Source organism: Acanthisitta chloris, unplaced genomic scaffold (assembly GCF_000695815.1).
Source record: "Acanthisitta chloris isolate BGI_N310 unplaced genomic scaffold, ASM69581v1 scaffold11283, whole genome shotgun sequence".
In the NCBI taxonomy this organism is placed as follows: domain Eukaryota; kingdom Metazoa; phylum Chordata; class Aves; order Passeriformes; family Acanthisittidae; genus Acanthisitta; species Acanthisitta chloris.
This window is the reverse complement of record NW_008663256.1, coordinates 25,104-45,146: the sequence shown is the minus strand read 5'-3', so window position 1 is coordinate 45,146 and position 20,043 is coordinate 25,104. Positions and strand designations below refer to the sequence as shown.

Sequence of the window (20,043 nt, the reverse complement as noted above, 5' to 3'; positions counted from 1 at the left end):
CTCCGGGGCCCGCGGTGCGGTGCAGGTTGGGGTCTGCCCCTCTCGTACGCGGCTCCGCGGGGTGCTGGCGCAGAGCCTGAGCTGGGTGGCGAGTGGGTTTCATGCGAGAGAAAGCGAACCTGTTGTTGGCGGAAGGAAACTCTAGGTGCTGTGTGAATTTCATGCCCCTGGGACTTATTCCACAACCTGGCAATTGTTTTAAGCGTTCCAGGCTGTCTTTTGCAGCTGGCTCACTGTTCCTGAAGCATGGAAACAGTGTGGTGTTGTGTGACAAGCAGGTGTTGCGTGTGGTGTTGTTTACAAACTAGAAGCAATTCTTCTAGTGTTTCCTATAGTACACCTTTAATGTGTCATTTTTAACTGGCACAGCCTCATAGCCTTTCATCTTGCATGAAAGGCTTTGGAGGGCATAATCCTAAACATCCAGTTGTACATTCATGAGGTTTCAGTGTCTAGCATGTGCTTTTTATGCTTGGTGGAACCTGTAACAAGGACTTAGCACTTTGCAGTTGGTGGGTTTGTTATCTAAGAGCTGATCCTGTAGAAAAGATAACAGAAGGGTCCTTTTGCAGGGCTGGAGAAGGATGTTATTTGATCGTGCAACTCCAAAACTAAATGGCCGATATATGTGTATATGTATGTGCACACACACAGTTAAAATGCAAGGAATAAGTAATGCAGAAGAATGCTAGATTGGAAAAATTGGAAGTATCTTGATCAGCTGCTTTTTTTTTTTTTTTTTTTTCCTTTCGTGGAAGTTGAAACCACAGCGGGAGCCTATGGCTTAGCTAATCTGCGGGTGAGCAGAATATGAAGGCACTTAGGGACAGGTCAACCTAGCTTGGGGAGTGTGGAATTTAGTGGCAGACCTGTTCTCCAGTCTTTTTCTCCATTATAACTTTCAAGTGTAATTAGAGCTTGCAAATAGAGCAGCCAGGGCATTCAGAAACATAAAGAGGAAACTACAGTGTGATTGCCACAGAAAGTGTTTAATATAGTTCTTTACAACCTTTTTTAAAAAGCAATTGATCTTTATCTTGACAAGAATTAGCGAAAGTGTTCTTAGTTAGAAATTGAGATTAAGATAATATGCATAAATTTGTTATTTTTCCACCAGCACTTGGATTTCCTGCAGCGTTACAAAAACTTGTATTGCTTATCTCTGCAGTGGAGTAATAAGACAACAATGAAAATGTGTAATAAGCTTTATTTGGGTAGACAATATCTTGCTCTTTCTTTACTGGTAATTAATTTAAGGGAAAAGCAAGTGAAGGAGCCTGTGCATCCTGCTTAGTAAAGAGGATCTGATTATTGAGAATCCCATAGTTCTTGTTTCTGAGACCATAAGTCATTTACCTAAGTGATGTAACTATGTGAAGAATAAACTCCTTATTCAAAATGATTTCATTGTTGATGACATTTAACTCATTTTTGCATGAGTAAGCAAATATGAATTTGCCTTTTTCTGAAAAATCCATAAGCATGTTTTTATAACCACTAATCGTAATGGGCTAAATGTCTCTGAAGTCTTCATCCTAGAGGAAGCTTGTCATGTTGTTTCTAAGTTTTTGCTTTGCTTTGCTTTTAACTTTGCCAGTCGGAGAAGTGATGTATAAATCCCCAAGAGTTAAAAATGGTGTGGTTTTATTTATGGTGAGCAAAATTTAAAATTACTGAGGCTGTAATCCAATATGCATTTAATGTAGCTTTGCCTTGTGGAGTCATTCTTAGTCTCTGATGTGTCCTCTGTTCTACTCTGTTGCAGTATTTGTGTGGATTTGCAGATTGGTCTAGTGGGAAAAAAAATGAAAATCCAGAGAGGTGGGAGTGATGTGGACAGATTCTTAGGCGTAAGTTCTTGTCAGAGTATGGATCAGGCATGTTTTTTCCAAGTAGAACACCTGAGTTGCTACAATTGCAGCTGATGGTAACACATGTCCTGGTACATCTAACAGTCACCTAACATGTTCTGAGGTCATGGCTGTCTTAGTGAAAAAAACCTCTCGCTCATGCTGAATTCATGCTGTATTGAACATCACCAAGCTCTTATAAAGAATAGCCCTTTGTCTGGTACCTACAAGAGCTACAGAGATGCAAAAGTCTGTATGTGTTTCTGTAATGGAGCCTTAAATAGAAGTGATATACACATGTAGATGCCATGATTGCCAATGAACATCTTAATTTCTGAATATTGGTGAAGGTGTGGAAAGTTTTCATCCTTAGATCCAGCATTTGATGTTTACATCCTCATTTTTATCTTTTTTTTTTTTTTTGCTATAGAAGCAGTCATCAGGAAATTCTGTAGTTAAATTAGAATGTAGTTTGACAAAAGCCACCTTTAATCTCTGTTTTTTTCCCCCTTCTCATGTTTTTGAGTTGATTGGTGTGATTCTGCAGGGCTGTGTTGAAAGTGTTGGCACTACTTGCAGGAAAAGAATACAAAAAATAGGTGATGGGGGTGTGTTGTAACATAGACGGTGAATTAGTCTGGATTTTAAAGAATAATTCATATGCCTTTATGCAGTGTCTTCTGCGTGGATTTGTGAGATGGTTCATGCCTCTAGATGAGGCCATTACAAGTTCTTAAGTCTATCAAAAATATCTTTGCTGCTTATAGCGTTTAATAGTTTTCAACAGCATTACAGTGGCAGATAAGTTTGTATGTGATGTGCAAACATAACTCTAGGAACACTAATGTGGTAAAACTGAGGAACAGGTTGTCTTAACAAAGACTGCACTGCAAGATGAATTTGGCTTCTTTAAGCAGCAGAGCAAGGAAATCACACTAATTCTAGTCCATAATGGAGTTGTTTTAGCTACTCAGAAATAAGCTGTTGAGCATGAAGGTTGTTTTCAATCCTAAGCAGAGTTTGGACAAGACTGTGTGGGAAAACAGCACCTGTGTGGTATGGTCTTTCTTACTCAAAAGAAATTTGAAAAATTAAGAGAGCTATAGAAAGATGTCCATACTTATTTCTTAATTGCTTGAAAGGGAATTTTGTGTTGGTCATAGAAAAATCCAGCTTCAGTCAGTGATAACCCTGAATTAATTGGGTTTTTTCTGAAGAAAATCTCTTATTTTGACATGTTTGGTTTTGTAAAGTGAAGTAATAGGTTATTCAATGTAACATGATCTAAGTATTTCAGTTTCTCAGCCTTTGTGTCCTTATTTTATTTCCCTTGTCATGTGAGCTGTTTACCTTATCAATTATTTACTTTAATTAGAATGTTTTATAGCTTAGGAATTTGAAATACAGTATAAATACAAATAGTGATCTCCTTATAATTTTTCTTAATCTGGTATGTGCCTGAGCGTGTATAAAATGGTGCAAGACTTAGCTGAAGTCATGTGTGATTATACTCAGTACTGACTGACTTCAATTTTTAATGATTGGTTGTCTCCTCTTCTCAAACACCTGAGTGAATTGCAGTGTCACCTGTAGTTATCAACTATTTGAAATCAAATTTAGATACTTTTCTTGTTTAAGCTATATTAGGTATGTAATTCATCTTTCATGATCACTGTACTCACAGAGTTGATTTCTTGCACATGTGCTCAGTGTTACTGGTTTTCTTTGCCTCTGTAGCTGAGGTCTCTTTGAGACTAAAATGAAAGGGATTCTGTTTCTAGTAGGTATAACAGACTTGAACAGCTTAGTAGGTTTCAGTGGCTTAGCATACCTAGTAGTGTGCTATGTTTGGATAAATCTCAGGTCTTAGCAAAGTTGTGGTCTTTGCAATGGTAGGATACAGTCAGTGTATTTTTGCAGGTGTCAGTTTATATCAGCTGAAGAACCTTGTTTGATTTTCCTGGGTTTTATGTTGCCAGCTTAGCTGTCTGTGGGGGAAGGTTGCTTTGGTAATGGAAGCTTATGCTAGACTGTATTCCTAGTCTTAGTTCAATTTTTGGAGAGCTGAAGACTTGGTCACCATCAAAAGAAGGAGGTTTTGCTTTGCTGTAGCAGAACTTGTAGAAGAAATGTTTTCTGAAAGCTTACTTCAGTTTCTGTGATGTGCATCTCTATCTCCTTTCACGTCAATTAATGCATGCCAAACTTTGTTGATTTTCAGGTATGTCAGAACACAGCAGTGAATCCACAACACTTGATGAATCTCATCCAGCTGCAGAAGTGGTCCAGTCTGGCTCTGAGGTGATTGGGTGATAGTTATATTAAGTGTAAAAGCAGCCAATCTTAACAACAGTTCCAGACTGCCAAAATTTCTGCCCTACGTAGCACAGGGATGTTAGTGTGGGGCTATAATGAGTTCCTTGAGTGGATCTCATTATAGCATCTTGAGTGGGTGGGGTTGGTTTTGAGACACTATTAAGAACACTCCAATTAATTCATAGCAAAGGATTACTTCAGCCAGTAGTCTGTTGCTGTGCTGCAGTATTTGTTTTGTAAGGTGAATAGATTTAGGCATGGTAGTGTCTGAAATGTGTAAGTACTGCAGGAAGAAAGGGTTGGTGTTTAAAAGACAGCAATCTTTGTGTAACCTCACTGTAACAAGGTATTCTATCTGCTGCTGGAGGGGTGAATCTGGGTTTTTTTGGGGAGCAGGTACAGCTTGTACCTCCTTTATGAAGAAGTCTGTGACATTTGAAAATTATGAACAAATTCTTAAGGTTCCCAATATTATTTACCTAATCAGCTAATGTGTTTAGGAGGCTGTTTCAGAAACATGAAGAGTCAACATTTCCCTGATTGTTCTAGAGTAAAAATGAAAAAAAAATGTAATGCTGACTTTATCACTATTAGAGTTTTGGTGCCAGTGAATTGTTTTTAAACTTTTAGCGAAAACAGAGTCATTCCACAGCTATTTAGCATATCTCCAAATCTGATATTTGTAAACAAAGATGTGCAAAGAAAATACTGATTGTTACTAAAGGATGATTCTTTTTTTTCTGAATAAAATGTCCATCTGAAAGGTCATGTTTTTCTGTAGTGCTTGTCATTCATGCCTAATACATCAATATGAATTCATGAACTTATTTAGATTTACTTTCTACATATGATAAATATTATTCTGAGTATTCAGTTTCTCTATATGCTTAGTTTAAGTCAGTGATGGGCTACACTTGCTGAAGGGGCACTTGATTCAACAGTCATGTTCACTGCTTCAACAGAAATGCTGTTGTGGTTTGGTGGCTTAGTTTTCTCTTACATCAGGAAACTTACCATGATTTTGTGAGGTTACGGGAAGGCACATCCAGAGGTCAAGAGAAATAGCTGCTGGTTTTGGCAGTAGCCTGCCGTTAGAGAAAGTAGAGATACTGCCCTGCTAATGCTCTGCTAAACTAAGCTGATGCTGTGGCTGAGAGCAGTCCTTCATTCTCAGTAGTTTCTCACTGCATGGCTGCACACTCTGTTTCATAGGTGCAGGTGTTGGCCCTGTGTGACAAACTGTTTTGGGGAACTGATACGAGTGGAAAAATTACTCATCCTCTTTTTGAGCATGGGTCACCTTCTTTTAACCTGCAGTGTTTCCACAGTCGTCTTTGCTGTACAAATACATTGTTCTGGCTCAGGGAAGAGTTCAAGGAATGGGGAAAGCAATGAGAGGGAAGAGTTGGAGAAAATGAGCAAGGACTAGTTGTTCTTGACAGCGGTGTAAACTTTCTGTTGAGTGAAATGTAGGTGGTGATTTCTTGTTTTGTCTGAGTCAAATTAGCACTTTTATCCCACTTCCCTTTTTCAGCTGCTCATTTCATGTCTATGGCACTTGTCTGACCTCATTGCAAACTGATTCATCTCACTGAAACTGGAAAATTGACCAGGTGAAAACATCTATTGCCAGGCTAGTGAGTTCTGTGTGGTAACTGTGCAGCTGGGTGTGTGGTTGGGAGGTGGCAACTGTTTGGCTCACAGTAAGGACTGGAAAAATAGAGTGGTGAAATGTCCTTCTTTCAGCAATGCAAAGTTGCTATAGTGCAAACATAAGATGAAACAAGTTAGCTTTCTTTGAAAAATTGACCAGGTGAAAACATCTATTGCCAGGCTAGTGAGTTCTGTGTGGTAACTGTGCAGCTGGGTGTGTGGTTGGGAGGTGGCAACTGTTTGGCTCACAGTAAGGACTGGAAAAATAGAGTGGTGAAATGTCCTTCTTTCAGCAATGCAAAGTTGCTATAGTGCAAACATAAGATGAAACAAGTTAGCTTTCTTTGAACTAGATAGTTTGATTCAATATGTCTAAAGATTATGTGAATTGCTTCTAGGTTGTTGTAGATTACTAAAGTTGTCTAGAGAAACTGATGAATTTTTGTTTTCTATTACATGTATTTACTAGAGATGTGTGCATATGTGTGAGCCTGTGCCTATCTGAGGTAATGCATAAAATTATATCCATGTCAGTATTTGCAAAATGATTTGAGAGTCTTGATGAAAAGCGCCCAAGACAACTATTTGTTTTGCCTTTAAGTTTAGAGATGCCATTTTGTTAGTGATCCCTGACAAATAAAGTGTATCCCCTGACAGTACAGGACTTCCCCTTTGCACTGTGTTCTCTGGTAACTTGCAGAAAGAACAGCAATAAAAAAGCTGTATTACAGTTTGTGGTAGTGTTTCCATGCTGAGCAGGTGGCTGTGACAGGGCAAAGATCTTGAACAGTACCTCACCTGACTGTGTCAAGTAGAAGTGTTCTTAGCAGTCTTAGAGCTTAAGCAGGTGTGAGAGCAAGCTTAAGAAGCTTGAGTTATTGGACAGATTTCCTAAATCAAAATCTAATACAGCAGGTAACTAGAACATTTGCTCTAATGGTGTTGTATAGCAACTCCCTGTGAGGAGCAGAGAATTAGACATGATGAACTTTATTCCAACTTGAGAGAGTCTGTATTCTACAAAACAAGACAAATTACTGCTTTAAAAGTACTCGTTAGCATAGACCTTTTGGTCTGCTCCAGTTATTTAATTTAAGGCTGCAAGGTTTGAGTTTCTTCATTTGTATGAAGAACGACCCCCCAGAAAAAGTTCTGTGTTCTAGTTGTGGGTGAAGACTGGACTGTATGGAGAATTTGGTATTGGAATAGGCCAATACCAATATATGGCATGTGAGCTATTCCTTGCCTGTGCTGAAAGAAGGTACTTTGTGCATCCCAAGGGAGAGAGATCGATGGGACAGGTTAGTGTATTGTAAAGTTATCTTGTCCTTGAATGTATAGCACACTGACTTTTTCTAAAATTATTTGGACAGTGATCTCTGTGTATTTAGATTTTTTCAAAAGCTGTGCCTAAATGTTTAGCTTCTTATTTTAGAGAAGGGTTTCATAAAACATTATTTGTGAAGGAGCAGCATTCAATTCAGTTTTGCTCAGTTTTTTGTTGAGAGTCTTTATCCTCAAAGGGGGAAAATGTATCACCTCAGGTGGGAATTTATGGGTATAAATGCCAATAAATTGGAATATAATATATATAATATATTCCAATAAATTGGAATATAATGATAAATCCACAGATTGTAGTTCATATACATAATTTTTAGAGTGGCTCAGCCTTGGCCTTTCTCTTCTCTGTATGGCTAAAAGGCAGCATTTGCTCAGAACTTGGTGTTTTATGCTGCCAGTTGAAACAGCTTATTACACTTTCAGAAATCAGTTTTCATTGTAGATCCCCCAAAAAGTTGGAGTTGTGACCTCTGCTGCAAAAGTCTCAGTAATTTACATTTTGTGAAAGAAATTATGGTAACGTAGCTTTGGAAGCAATCTGGAGTTGAAGTATGCTTATTGGAGCCCACAGACAGTGACTACTTAGGAGATACAGAAATTACTTAGGAAAAAGCTTGAGAGGCCTCAAAGCTTACTAAGGAAGTGTAAATGAAGTGGTGGTATGTGAAAGTGGAGGAAATATTGGCAATGGAGTATGACAGAAGATGATGCAGGTGATCCTCAGGAAGTGCCAGTAAAATCTTTGTTTTACACTGATAGCCTGTAAAAGCTTCATGTGTGTGGGTGGAGAAGCTGCTGGTACTTCAGCCTGATCTCAGGCTGGGCCTCTTCCTGACTGAAGGAAGAGGCTGAAAAGAACTGGTTCCGTTGGATGATTTAGGAGCTCTTGGGGAAATCAGGGTGCCCATTCTCAAGTACCTGTTGATGGTATACCTTGTCTTGCACAAGTGCACAGACTGGTTTGAAGACTTCAGACAACTTCTATTGTATGTAATTGAACAAATGATGCTTTGGTTGTGTGTTGATTTTTGTACTGTTTACCCTTTAAGTGGCTAATGAAGCTGCCTTGCAGAGTGGGGAGTAGCTTTCTGAGAGGGACAAAATTTCAGTTTGTCTAAGCTGAAGAGTGTTAGGGTGTCATTCTCTCTGCAGGTGTATGTAAACTATGTGCATTTCTTTGGGGAATGCTTCTCTAGGTTATACCTTAGGTCATTCTTGAAAGTTTCACAGCTGCTGCTTCAGTTCATAATGCAGCTGCATTTTGAAACAAACTTTGATTCTTGGTGCTTTTGAGTTCTTGTTTCTGCATTTCACTCCAGGAGTGCTGCTGTTGACTGTGTGAGAGCTGCATACCAACAGTTTAGTCAGAAGGTGGCACTATATTATGGTAAAATAAGAAGCAAAGTAAACTATTTAAAGTTTGGAATCATTGCTCTTCTTGGAACACGTGATTGGACTCATTGCATTTCTCTAGTATTTATTGCTTATCGTTAGCTAGTATAATTTTTCTAGCCAAGCTCATGTATTTTATAGTTTGAGATACATAACCTACTCTAAGGGTCAAGTGTGCATGGAAAATGTTTGTGTGGTCCCACATCTCCTTTGAGTCTTACTCCCCCACACCCACAATAATGGATTAAATTTTAGTGTTTCTTTTCTCTTACATGTTAAACTTCTGACTGAGCTGTGTTAGCATATTACTGTGATTTGGGGATGTGATTCAGAATGTGTCTAGACCAATTATTTCAGAATATTTCCAATAGGACTGTGAAATAAAATCAACTGTTATGAAACCCATACACCAAAAATTTTCATAGAGATTATTCATTGGAATTTTAAGGCAAATGTTAACCTGTTTGTTCTCATACTATAGGAAAGTGCAATGGCTCAAGAGTCTCCCAAAAATTCAGCGGCAGAAATTCCTGTGACTAGCAATGGGCAGCTGGAAGATTCTCATGAGCACAGCTTTAACAGGGTAAGAATTTTCTTTGCTGTCTACCAAGGTACTATTATGGGATATGCTGAAACTACAATGCATAGCAGACTTCACTTGACAGTTTTCTGGAGGTTTAATGGAAAAATTCTATTGGCAGACTTCACTTGACAGTTTTCTGGAGATTTAATGGACAAATTCTATTAAAGTTTATAAATTACTGGTAAAGTTGGCATAGCATAATGTGATTGCACATTGCAGTGACCTTTTTTGTATAAAAGGTGTGTTAGTCGTGGCAAACCTTTTTGAACATTAAATAGCATGAAGAATTGTGTACTCTGTAATGCACAGTCAAATGTATGTGCTTCTACAGTTTTGTCACTGATCTTGGGGATACTGATTTTTAATCTGACAATTTTGTTCCTTAAACAAGACAAGAAGCTTTTTTTTTTAATTGTGAGACTTAACAGGTCCTGTGAATTCAGGCTACCAAAATCCAAATTTTTTTTATGAAGTTTCACATTGTTCAAGCCAAGCTACTTCTAAGGAGGATTATGTTTGGAGTTAGCATGCTTGAAAGTGAGGTAAGACAGTCATATTCAGATTTGAAGTTGTAGACAGAGGAGAAGTAACTTTGCTTGTGTTGAAACTGACAAATCACTACTGCATTGCGGTATGCTATGTAGATGAGATGTATCAGAATCCATCTTGTTTGTTGTATGATGAACAAGGTTACACTTCCATGATGATGTGTGTGGAATTTTGAGTTGTTTCCCTCTACCTTGGTGTATGTTCAGGGTCAGATTTCCTCCTGCTCGGCCGCCCCGCAGAGGGCGCTTTGGTACAGCTGATGAACTCGGGTTGGGTCGCTTTGCTTTTATTTTGCTTTTCGGATGGAAACGTGAAGACTAATTAGTTGTGCACGTTTTACTTGGTATCTACTGAGACTTAGATTTTAGGGAAATCTCTGTGCTTTAACAGTCCCATACTGACTTGCAGTGCAGGATTGTTTTTGGAAGAAACACTGAGCAGAACTTCAACACTTTTATTCTGTCCTATTAAATGCTGAATGGGGAAGTTTGAAGACAAATTACATATACATCCTGAATATTGGTAAAATAAGGATCTGCCTAGTTTTTTCTTCTGCTTTTAGCTTTAATGGAAAAACTCCTTCAAAGCTGATGAATTACTGTTAAAGTGGAGTAAAAACCCAAAGCACATACTGCACATTGCAATAACTTTTTGGTGGAAGGTATATTAGTAGTGACAGGTTTTTTGTGAATGTTAAATGGTGCAAAGTACTGGGTACTCTATAATGTGCATTCAAGTGTATGTTTCTAGTTTTTGATTCTGGGCTTTGAGGATACTGATTTTTTAATCCAGCAGTTTTATTCATAAAACAGAAAAACAAACATTTAAATATATGTGTTAAAACTATGGTTTTAAACACGTGTGATTATAAATATAAATGTTATTTAAATGTGTATAAATAAGTACTTTAAAAAACAGAAAAACCCATCCTGAAAACAAGATCTGACACCATCTAACTATGATTGCAGGGTAGCTCTATGGTGAGCATGGCTGTAAAAAAAGTGTAAAACTTGATGAAAGTGCATCTATATTAGAGCTCTTATTTAAACAATATTGCACTTGTTACTGGGCATTTTTACCTGCTGCTGCTGTGTGGGCCATGTTTTGGGGTTTTTTATGGATAGTGTTGTTGAGGGAAGGCTTTTGTTTCTCAGGATTTGTTGTGCAACTAAGATCTACCAGTAACGTAATGTAGAAATTAAGACAGTGTTTAATGAAATAAAGTTAAAACTGCATTTCTGTAGAGATGTGCATATGTTCAGGAGGACAACATTAAGAAATGCATCTTGAAGTGGTAATGAATTTGGATTCACCTCGAAGTAGAGAAACAGACTTAGTAGTTTTGAGCCTGATGACTTTGATGCTGGTGTGACTTGACTGCTCTGTAAGTTATCTTTTTCTTATGTAATGATTGTTCCTTCAGTGCAGTGCCTCCAATGCTTTTTTACAGTAAATGGAACTTACACTCCTGTTGGCTGGGTCAGAGGCCTTGGTCAGTCAAAATGTACTGTTGAAATTTTAAGGTAGTTTCTGTCCATGGCCATATATAAAAGTTGGAGTAGGTTTTTGCTGCCATGATAATCATTTTGCTGGCTTGGAGTCAGCTAAATTTTGAAACTTATACTTCCACAAAAATGGCTCAAATATTTGGTCAAATGGCAGAAAATTTATACCATGCAAGCAAGTTGAACTTGGTGCTGTAATTAGTTTTGCAGTGTGTCTTCTGAGATCAATGAAGAAATGAACTTCAGTTACTTTTTTGAACTGTCTTGTACAAGTTAATACCTGCATGTGTGTGACCTAAACTCAGATTATGTGATAATCAGGGCTTCTTATAAGCAAAAAAAAAGAAAACAAACTTCTTGGAATTAACATCTAGGTCTGTTTACTAATCAGTCTCAAATTCTAATATTTAGCTTCTATTCATCTTGCTTCATGTTTGTTATTTCTAGTGCTTAATGCTAAGCTTCTCTTTTTTTTCTTGCCAGGTAATTTTTTTGTTTTAACCTAAAGCAATATGCATTGCACCACAAAATTTCTGGGCTGAGTTTTCAGGGGTCTTTTTTCCTACCAACTTATGAGAATAACAAGCCAAATACTGATTTTTATGAGGTCACTAAAGAAAGGAGCAAGAAACCATGACCACTTTAATTTGTACTGTTACCACAGTAAGAGTGTGTGACCACAGTAGAGTTTAGAGCACTCAAACTCCAGTGTACTGATTTTGTTTGCACCTTCTTGAGAAGCTGGAGAACAAGGATATTTTAGCTTCCTGCTTCCTTATTTTTGTGATCAGGGAGATGTTCATCTAATGATGTACAATTCAGGTATAAATAAGAAAATACCATTTATTCTGTGTTTTTTGGTCTTCAGTTATTGTATGACACAGCCTTGTGTGGCTTTGATTGTATGTTTTAGGCAGAGTAAAGCAGTTGTACACCCTTTTCCTCAGTTCTTTAATTACAAAACTATGCTTTACTCTAGACTTGCATTCTATTTAGCACTTCCATAAGACCTCATCCTTAAGCTGCTCAGGCATGAAAATGCACATTTATGTTTCACCAAATGCAGTGTTAGTACGCACTCAAGCATGAGAAGGATTTCATTTTGTGAGGCAATGCAGTGCAAATGTATTTACCTGGAAATGACATGTAGGGTTGCTCCTTCTTTGAAGCAAAAAGCCATTAGTTTTGCAGCACATCAGACAGCATAGATTGCCATAATGTCGTTTCAGAAGGAAGTGTGTTAGTTTCAGTCTTGTGGGAATGTGATACAGCACTAATTGATGCATCTTCTTGATATAAAGCATATTTATAAGGTAACTTAAAGAAGTGTTTGCCTAACTGTAAAATCTCATTCAGAAATATGCTGCTACATTCTAATGCTGTAATAAGACATGCCCATGGAATTCAAACAAGTTTTGTCCTGCCCATATGTTAGATGGAAACTCGTTAACTAAACGAGCTGTAGCTTCAGACAGCATTGGTTCGAATATCTAATGTTCTTGCATTATGAAGAAGCTTGACCTGGTGCTTTTCAGCTCTGCATTCAGTTGGAACTCACTTAAGCTTTAACAACTCGGTGGATAGAATTGTTTCCTAGGACTTGGATGTTTGTTAGTCAGAGTTCAGAATTTCCTAATCAAACATGTTTCTTACTACTTCATATAAGAATATCCATCATAGAAAAAAGGCTTTGCTGGTTTATATTATTCATTTTTTTAAAGGACTTGTCCCTGACTTGTAGAACACAACTTTCCTCCCATGCTGTTACAATTATGTGATGAGCATAGTGGTGATTTAATGTCACTGAGGGGACTCAGACCTGAGGACTCTAGGAAGGAGTGAGGAAATATGTTATTCCTGTTATTCCTATATTCAGTAATATGTCATATAAGTATGAAAGTGTATAGGAATAAGTCCATTTTTTCAGAAAACTGTTTGGTCTGCCTGTAAAATTACTCAGCAGCTGTAAGTGATTTGTTATGCATAAACTATTGTACAAAATCTATATGACATTCTCATCAGTTTGAGTCTCTGAATTTGTTGTTTTAATTGTTACCTTTAATTTTCAGTAGAGACACTTTTCTCATAGCTCTTACTGTACTCTTATGGGAATCAAACCATTATTAAACATGTATATGATACCACTAATAAACTTTAATCTGCAAAAGAGAAACTAACTTTGTTGTGAGGCTTCAATTTATCTTATTAGAATTATGAAATAAGCTCAGAGATCTGATGAATCCAAATGCATCTGTTCAGATTGTTATTTTGGGCAATTATACTTTAATTAACTGATTTAAAATACATTTCTGTTTTTCAATTCTGGAAAACAGTTTTTAGCTATAAAACAAAAAAATGAAGTGGCCTTCATACAGCTGGAAAAAAAACAAAAATACGAATGTTAATGATGAGAGTAGAAGGGAAACTAATTTAAAACTGGACTGTGGTATGACATTAGGTAAGTCAAAAGGGATTAAGTAGAAAGGGTCTTCCAAGTGAAGAACAATGTGCTGGAGAATGGAAGAAATGTGTCACTGTTATTTGCCACTTCAGCAAAGATTGAAGCCTTCAGGTCTCCTCCCATTTATTTTTATTGCTTGAATTTATACTGATGTGAGGATCTAGTGGCTTCATTCTTGGAAGATAAGAACTGAATGACGTAATAGGGCAAAGAACAAAATGCTGAATATGTACAAGGAGCTCTACTTGCATGTAATTCTGCATAAGAAGTTAGTTTGGAGCCCATCTAACCAGATTGTTGTTAGATCTATCTGCATGTTTTGTTTCATGGGACTTGTAATCTTTAACACTTTAAACTCTGAATTTTACAGTAAGGTGTGTTGCAAATTTTTCCTGAAGGCAACTTGAGCAGTTTTATTTAACATGTAATCCATAATTAAAAAATAAGCAAGGATATGATTGGTCCCAGTTTAGTTGCTCCACATGTATCTATTGATTAGCTAGTGATGTAAGGTTTTAAAATATCTTTCTTCAAGGTAGTAAAGGCAAGTAGAACTGTGTATGTTAAACCTGTCATTGGTACTAAGCAGAAGTTAATGTTTACTCATGCATTATTAATGGGCTAGCATAACTGAGAAATCAATACAGTGTTGTCACCTTAGTTGTGCCTGTTTCTACAAAGCAAGTAAGTTTTGGCTATGCTGTTTTCTGCTGTGGGAGGAACAGTACAGCTCTGGTCTTTCCCCTCTTCATTTTAGATTATTATGGATGGGAATTTTAGATTATTAGCATGGATAGGCAGTATGATTTTGAAAATAGTCTTGTAATTCAGCCAACATTCCTTCATGAACATGCATTCTGAGCAACTTTGTGTCTACTGTCTCAACAGGATTGCTATGTCAAAAATTCATACTGGTGCATCCAGGTGATCTGTATAATAAACTGATAATATCCCTGTTGGAGTTGTGTAAATAAGGCTGACTAAAATATGTTTAGTTTAATATGGTGATTTGAAGTAATTAAAATAGGATTTTAACAAATGGTTTAAGTGATTTAAATGTCTTCTGCCATGTAGGTTTGCACTGTCTTGACTAGACCTAATTAAACTAGTGCAGCTTTTCTGTATACCTATATTTCATACTTGTGCTTCTTTGAGCCTTTGAAGCATCTTTGTATTTTGGTGATGGTGATCCCTTAATAGATTTGTGGTTTTGCAATGTATCAACAAATCAAAAATCTGATCTGTTCTACAGACTTCTACAGTTTACAAAGAAGGAGGGAAATCTTACACTTAACTAGAAGAGCAATATGTTGTTGAACTATAACCACCTCATTGTAGTAGAGTGATCTGTCCTCACGTCCTATGTTGTAGCAGCAAACCTACATTTGATGGGAACAAAAACAGAAAGCTATTCACATTGGCTTCTTACCACTCAAAAATCTTAAGTACAGTCATACCTTCCCTTAAATGTGAAGTTTGGTGCACTAAGGCTGTTTCTAAATTTTCCATCTCTGTAAGTTATTGAAGGGATAAATGGCCTTTTCAGTGTGATTGCAGAGTTTTTTGTTAATCTACACTTGTGTAAAAAAAGGCAGCACAATCAGTTGCACTAATGACATGTTAAAAATTGTAGTTTACATGCAACAATGTGTTTCCTCTGAGCAGTAACTTGTGTTTATAAATGACCACAAGGTATTGTTTTGATAATCACTAAGTTTTTTATGACAGTTCTGGCCATGTATAAATATACAATTGGTAACTCTGTTAAATTCATATGCAGGGTACCAATCTTCATCAGGATATAATTGAACTGGTTAATGCAGGTGTTTAAAAAGAGGTTTGAATGCAGTTTTTACACTGAACTTTGCCTTTTTGATAGTGAAAAAAGGTAGATGTCTTCCAAATGTGTTTGTGTATGTATATATGTACATATATATATAACCCTGATATGTGTGCATATATACACAATTGTAGATATTAGTCATTTTCATAATCCAAATATCAAGTTATTTGAGAATGATCTGTTATAATATTCTGATTTATTTAATTCTGTAGTTTGTTTAGCCTGTGTTTAGCTTCAAATTAGAATTACATTTAATTTACAGAAGTAGTACAGTTGCTTAAGTTTATATCTAAACTTTTGTCTTTACAAAGCAGATGTTCTGCATTTTACCCTTAAATACAGATGACTGCTTAGATTCCTATTATGAACATGCTTAAGCAGGTTAGCTGCCTACATTTGTTTGGCTACAGGTTTGGATGTTCTGAAAACTGTACAACACACCAAGGTGCCTTCAGGAAAAAAAATAATTCATGCCATGTCCTTTTTGTGAAATCAGTGCATCTTCTCTGCAATCTGATCATCCTTTTTTCAAGCCTCTCTGCTTTTTCAGTGTCTAGTGATTTGATACATTTTGAGTTAAATAGACTGTTAGCTAAACTAAGTTGAAGCAAAGCCTTTCCTGCATACCACCAACTGCAAGTACTTACATGGAAACACCAGTGTTAAGTCAATCGTGAAGACTGAAAACAGTATGTATCCAATGTTGTGATATGCTTAATTTGTGAGATTGATTGTGCTTGTAACTACTGTTTGTTGTTCAAGCTGTTTATTTTTTTCTGTATACTGCTTCAGATACACAAATATGGCATAATCTGTTATTAAATAGCCAGTTCACATGAGTTCAGGTGTGGCTGTAGGAAGTGGTTACTCTGTTTGCAGGAGCATCCTGGTTTAGGTATTCTGTTCTGCTGGAATTCATGTTTGTAGCTCTTCCTACTAGTAATTTGTCTTAAACTAAAGGCACCCTAACTGAATCTGTGGGGATGTGATCCAAAGCCACTGCTTGACAATCTGAGCCTTTAGTCAGTATCATTCTTATGCACTGGTTTGCTTCTAGTTTGTGGATTGAACAACTATAGTAATAGGCTGGGCATGGATTGTATTTTAAAGGTCGTGTTTTCATTATATTTAGAAACATTGCAGGCATCAGTGTCCATCCACTGACAAGGCAGCAAAAAGGGCAGTAGGATGGTGTGGGAATTGTGGTGTATGGATTTATAGTTCATGGGCCTGCACTGAGTTTCAGTGAAGACCTCAGTTGCTTGAAAGTTGGTTGTAGTAGTTAATCTAGCTCTCAAAAATTAAATAAGGTGATCTCAGGCAATTTTAAACCCATGAGTTTGAAAAGCAAACAGAAGTAAATTGCAGCATTGTGCTGTGAGCACTTGTGATGTCGAGTAGGTGCTCAGAAGGAAGGTACTGAAGTGATGCCTTTCTGGGTGTTTCTTCTGTGTCAAATACTAAAAGGATTTCATGCGCTATTTGTAAAAAAATAAAAGGATGCTATGAATTTTAAAGCTATTTCTTGCTTAGAGTGATTTAAAAAAATATTTAGGATTATAGTAGTTGCTTCCATATTTTTGCATTGTCAGGTGTTTTCTGCTTGATAGTCTTAGATCATCCTGCACCCCTGTCAATTTTTAACTGGAAACTTCATTAAACTATTGTGGTTGCCTGGACTGGCTTCAGACATGGTATTTCAGGCCATGTTTTTGGTAACTGCTGCTCAAGAGATGGTGTTTTAGTTGTTTATCAATATAAAAATACTCCAGAATAAATACTCAGACTATACTTAGTGTTTCTTATTCATTTGTTTTATGTGTGCATAGCAGTAGAATGCTGTGACACCAGCGAGGACATTCCAGGCTAAAGGCAGAATTCCTTGTCTGAGAGCTGCTGAAATTCCATTGTAATACTTTTGAGTCACTTTAATCTTTTTATGTTAACATGAATTTTCCATTTTTGTTCAAATATTTTCAAGGACTTGAAGTGTTCATTACCTGTTGGACTTGGACTTTCTGAAACCAAAATAACATCTCATGGCTTTGACAGTGCCAAAGAGGGAGTTGTTGAGGCAGGACCATTTCCACCTAAAGGTAAATGGTTTTTTTTTTATATTTCTGAATTTAAAATCTTTAGGCGTATTTTTGCATGGTCAGGAATACAATGTTCTGTAGCTGCTTTGAGCATCTTGGTGTAATGTGCACATTGAGATTTGCATTAGTGATAACCTGTTTCTCTTCTCTGGTAGCTGGATTGTTAAAACAGAGAATATATGCTACACTTGCAGTGTCTGTCAAGGGACTGGAGGAAACTACTTAGTGTTAAATTGCTCTGCATTTACAGGAAGGGAAGTCTTTGAGCACCTTGAAGTGGTGTCAGGCTCTAGAGTTCTGCTATTACATTGCATTGAAGTTTTCTTTAAATGTTCCATGTTGTTGTTGTGATTTGAAGCACAACTGGAGAGTTATTCATTTCTTGATACGCAGTTCACTTATCTGGAGCAGATTATTAAGTGGGATTCTTCTTCACCATATTAATGTATGTTTTAGTGAATCAAAGCTAATAATAAAAAATGAGAAATGCAAAGTGGTAAACAAGCCAATAATGTCAGTGTTTCCTATCTGTAAAAGCAGTAGAATAGTATATGAAATGAATTATGTAGCTTTGGCAGTTTCTGAATTTGAAAAGTTTGAAATGATCTCAAATGTGCAGCTGTGAAAATAAGTCTTTGTAGTCATAGATTTAATTTACATTTTGCTTTAGTTCCTGTTTGGGAAAATTTTGTGCTTAGGAAAACAGTGATTTACATGCTGTACTTTACATATATTACAAAGTGAATGCTTTATTTCTTTAGGTCTTTGAAATTAGCAAAATATCTAGCTAAAAACTGGGCAGGTGGCAAAGTGCTCACCATTCTTGCCTTTTTGTGTTCTATTAGCAGCATAACTGTTGAAGCTGCTAAGTTCATTAGCCTGAAAGAGAAAAGTGTCTCAGATGTGTTTCAAGCTACACTAATATGTTTGAAATGCAAATGTTCTGTGGAAACTTTTGTACACAAATTACGGGCTTTGGACGCTTTGGATATTGCAGTTTTCTTCCAAGGATATTTTATTCAGATTTTTCCTGATGTTCTAACAAAACATCAGGAAAACAAAGCATCAGGAAGCCTTAGCTTTTAATAAAAGCTAGGGCTTCCTATGAAATTATGGACAAAAGTTGAAGGATTGCCCTGTTTCTAAAAATCCTGGTTTCAGTTCTAGTGTCCTTATTAGGGCTTCAGTTTTGAATGCAAAGTAGACGATACTGGAGTGGAAGGGCTTTTAGGATTTGGGCAATGTGGAATGATGAAGCCTGCATAAGGCTGCATTAATACTCTGTCAAATGATAAGGATTTTTTTGAGCTGCTTGTCTTGGCTCGCTTGCTGTAATGATTCAGTCTTTAGGCCTTTAGCAGGATCTTGCAGTCAAACTTACGCCTGGATGAATCCAGTTGCAGCTCTTATGCAATGTATTGCTACAAAAGGACACAGCAATGAGCTGGTTTTGTCTGTGTAGTTGAATCCCAATCATTGGATTTACTTCCCCGTGTTAGTAGTGCTCCGTAGCATGTTTGAAAGGCAAAAGTTGTTTGTTGATTCCATTACTACGAGTGACGTTTTTGTTGTTCCTGAGAACTAAATTTTGTTGAAACTGTTAAAGTTGAGGCTGGGTTTCTTTTCTCCTAGCGTACTGTTAGTCCTGAAGTATCTTGGAATTTCTCAGCAAAAGCCATAGAAGTTCCCCCCAATATGGTGATCACTCATCTTTACTGAGAAAGAGCTGATTTTCTTGTTTGCTTTTTAAACCCTGAACATTTCGTAAGAATGCCACTTCACATTTATGTGTTATGAAAGAGTGGCAAAGCTCAGAAAAGCATAATCCTAAAACAACTTAGGGAACACACAGTACAGGTCATTTAAAGTTGGCTGGCTTTTTGCTGGTTATGTTGGATTTTATTAAGAGAACAGGCAAGTGCTGTAAAGATCTTTGTTTTGGGAATGAGTTTGCACACTTTCACAGCTAATGGCAGGCGTGATCTTCAGAAGAACTTATTGCTTATGTTTGCACAGATTTAGGAGCGGATGTCAATAAAGCATGTCTGAAATTGGCAGAGATTTCAGAGCTTACTTCACCCCTTAGTGCCTGGAGTACCATTCAGTGACAGTGCAGAGTGCAATTTACCTGGACCTAAAAAAGGATGTGTCAGCTGTGGAAGCTGTATATAGTGATCTTTCATGAAATTTCCTGTTCATGGGATATACTTTACTGATGAAGCTGTCACTTTTATTTTGATTACTCTTACACAGAAAAAATAATAAATTGGCATCATGACCTAGAGAAAAAGATTAAATCATGAGAACTTGGAGTAGTTCACGTGGACAGCTGCACTCCTTAAAAAGCATTTCCATCAGAAATTCCAGGAACTTCTCTGTGAATGCTTCTATTTAGTGTGTTGCTGAAGCAAATGCTTGTTTTGAAAAAAATCAAAACATGTCTGTGTAGAA

General features: G+C 37.0%; 1 protein-coding gene across 1 annotated transcript in view; it reads left to right on the top strand.

The window, feature by feature from the left end:
• Positions 1-4,068: 4,068 nt before the first annotated feature.
• ARFIP1 (ADP-ribosylation factor interacting protein 1) overlaps positions 4,069-20,043 on the top strand; it is a 36,023-nt gene continuing 20,048 nt past the window's right edge. The window contains exons 1-3 of the mRNA XM_009070926.1: positions 4,069-4,151; positions 9,037-9,138; positions 17,478-17,592. Coding sequence (XP_009069174.1) covers positions 4,074-4,151; positions 9,037-9,138; positions 17,478-17,592 — 295 coding nt within the window. The 5' untranslated portion in view covers positions 4,069-4,073. The remainder of the gene's footprint in view (positions 4,152-9,036; positions 9,139-17,477; positions 17,593-20,043) is intronic.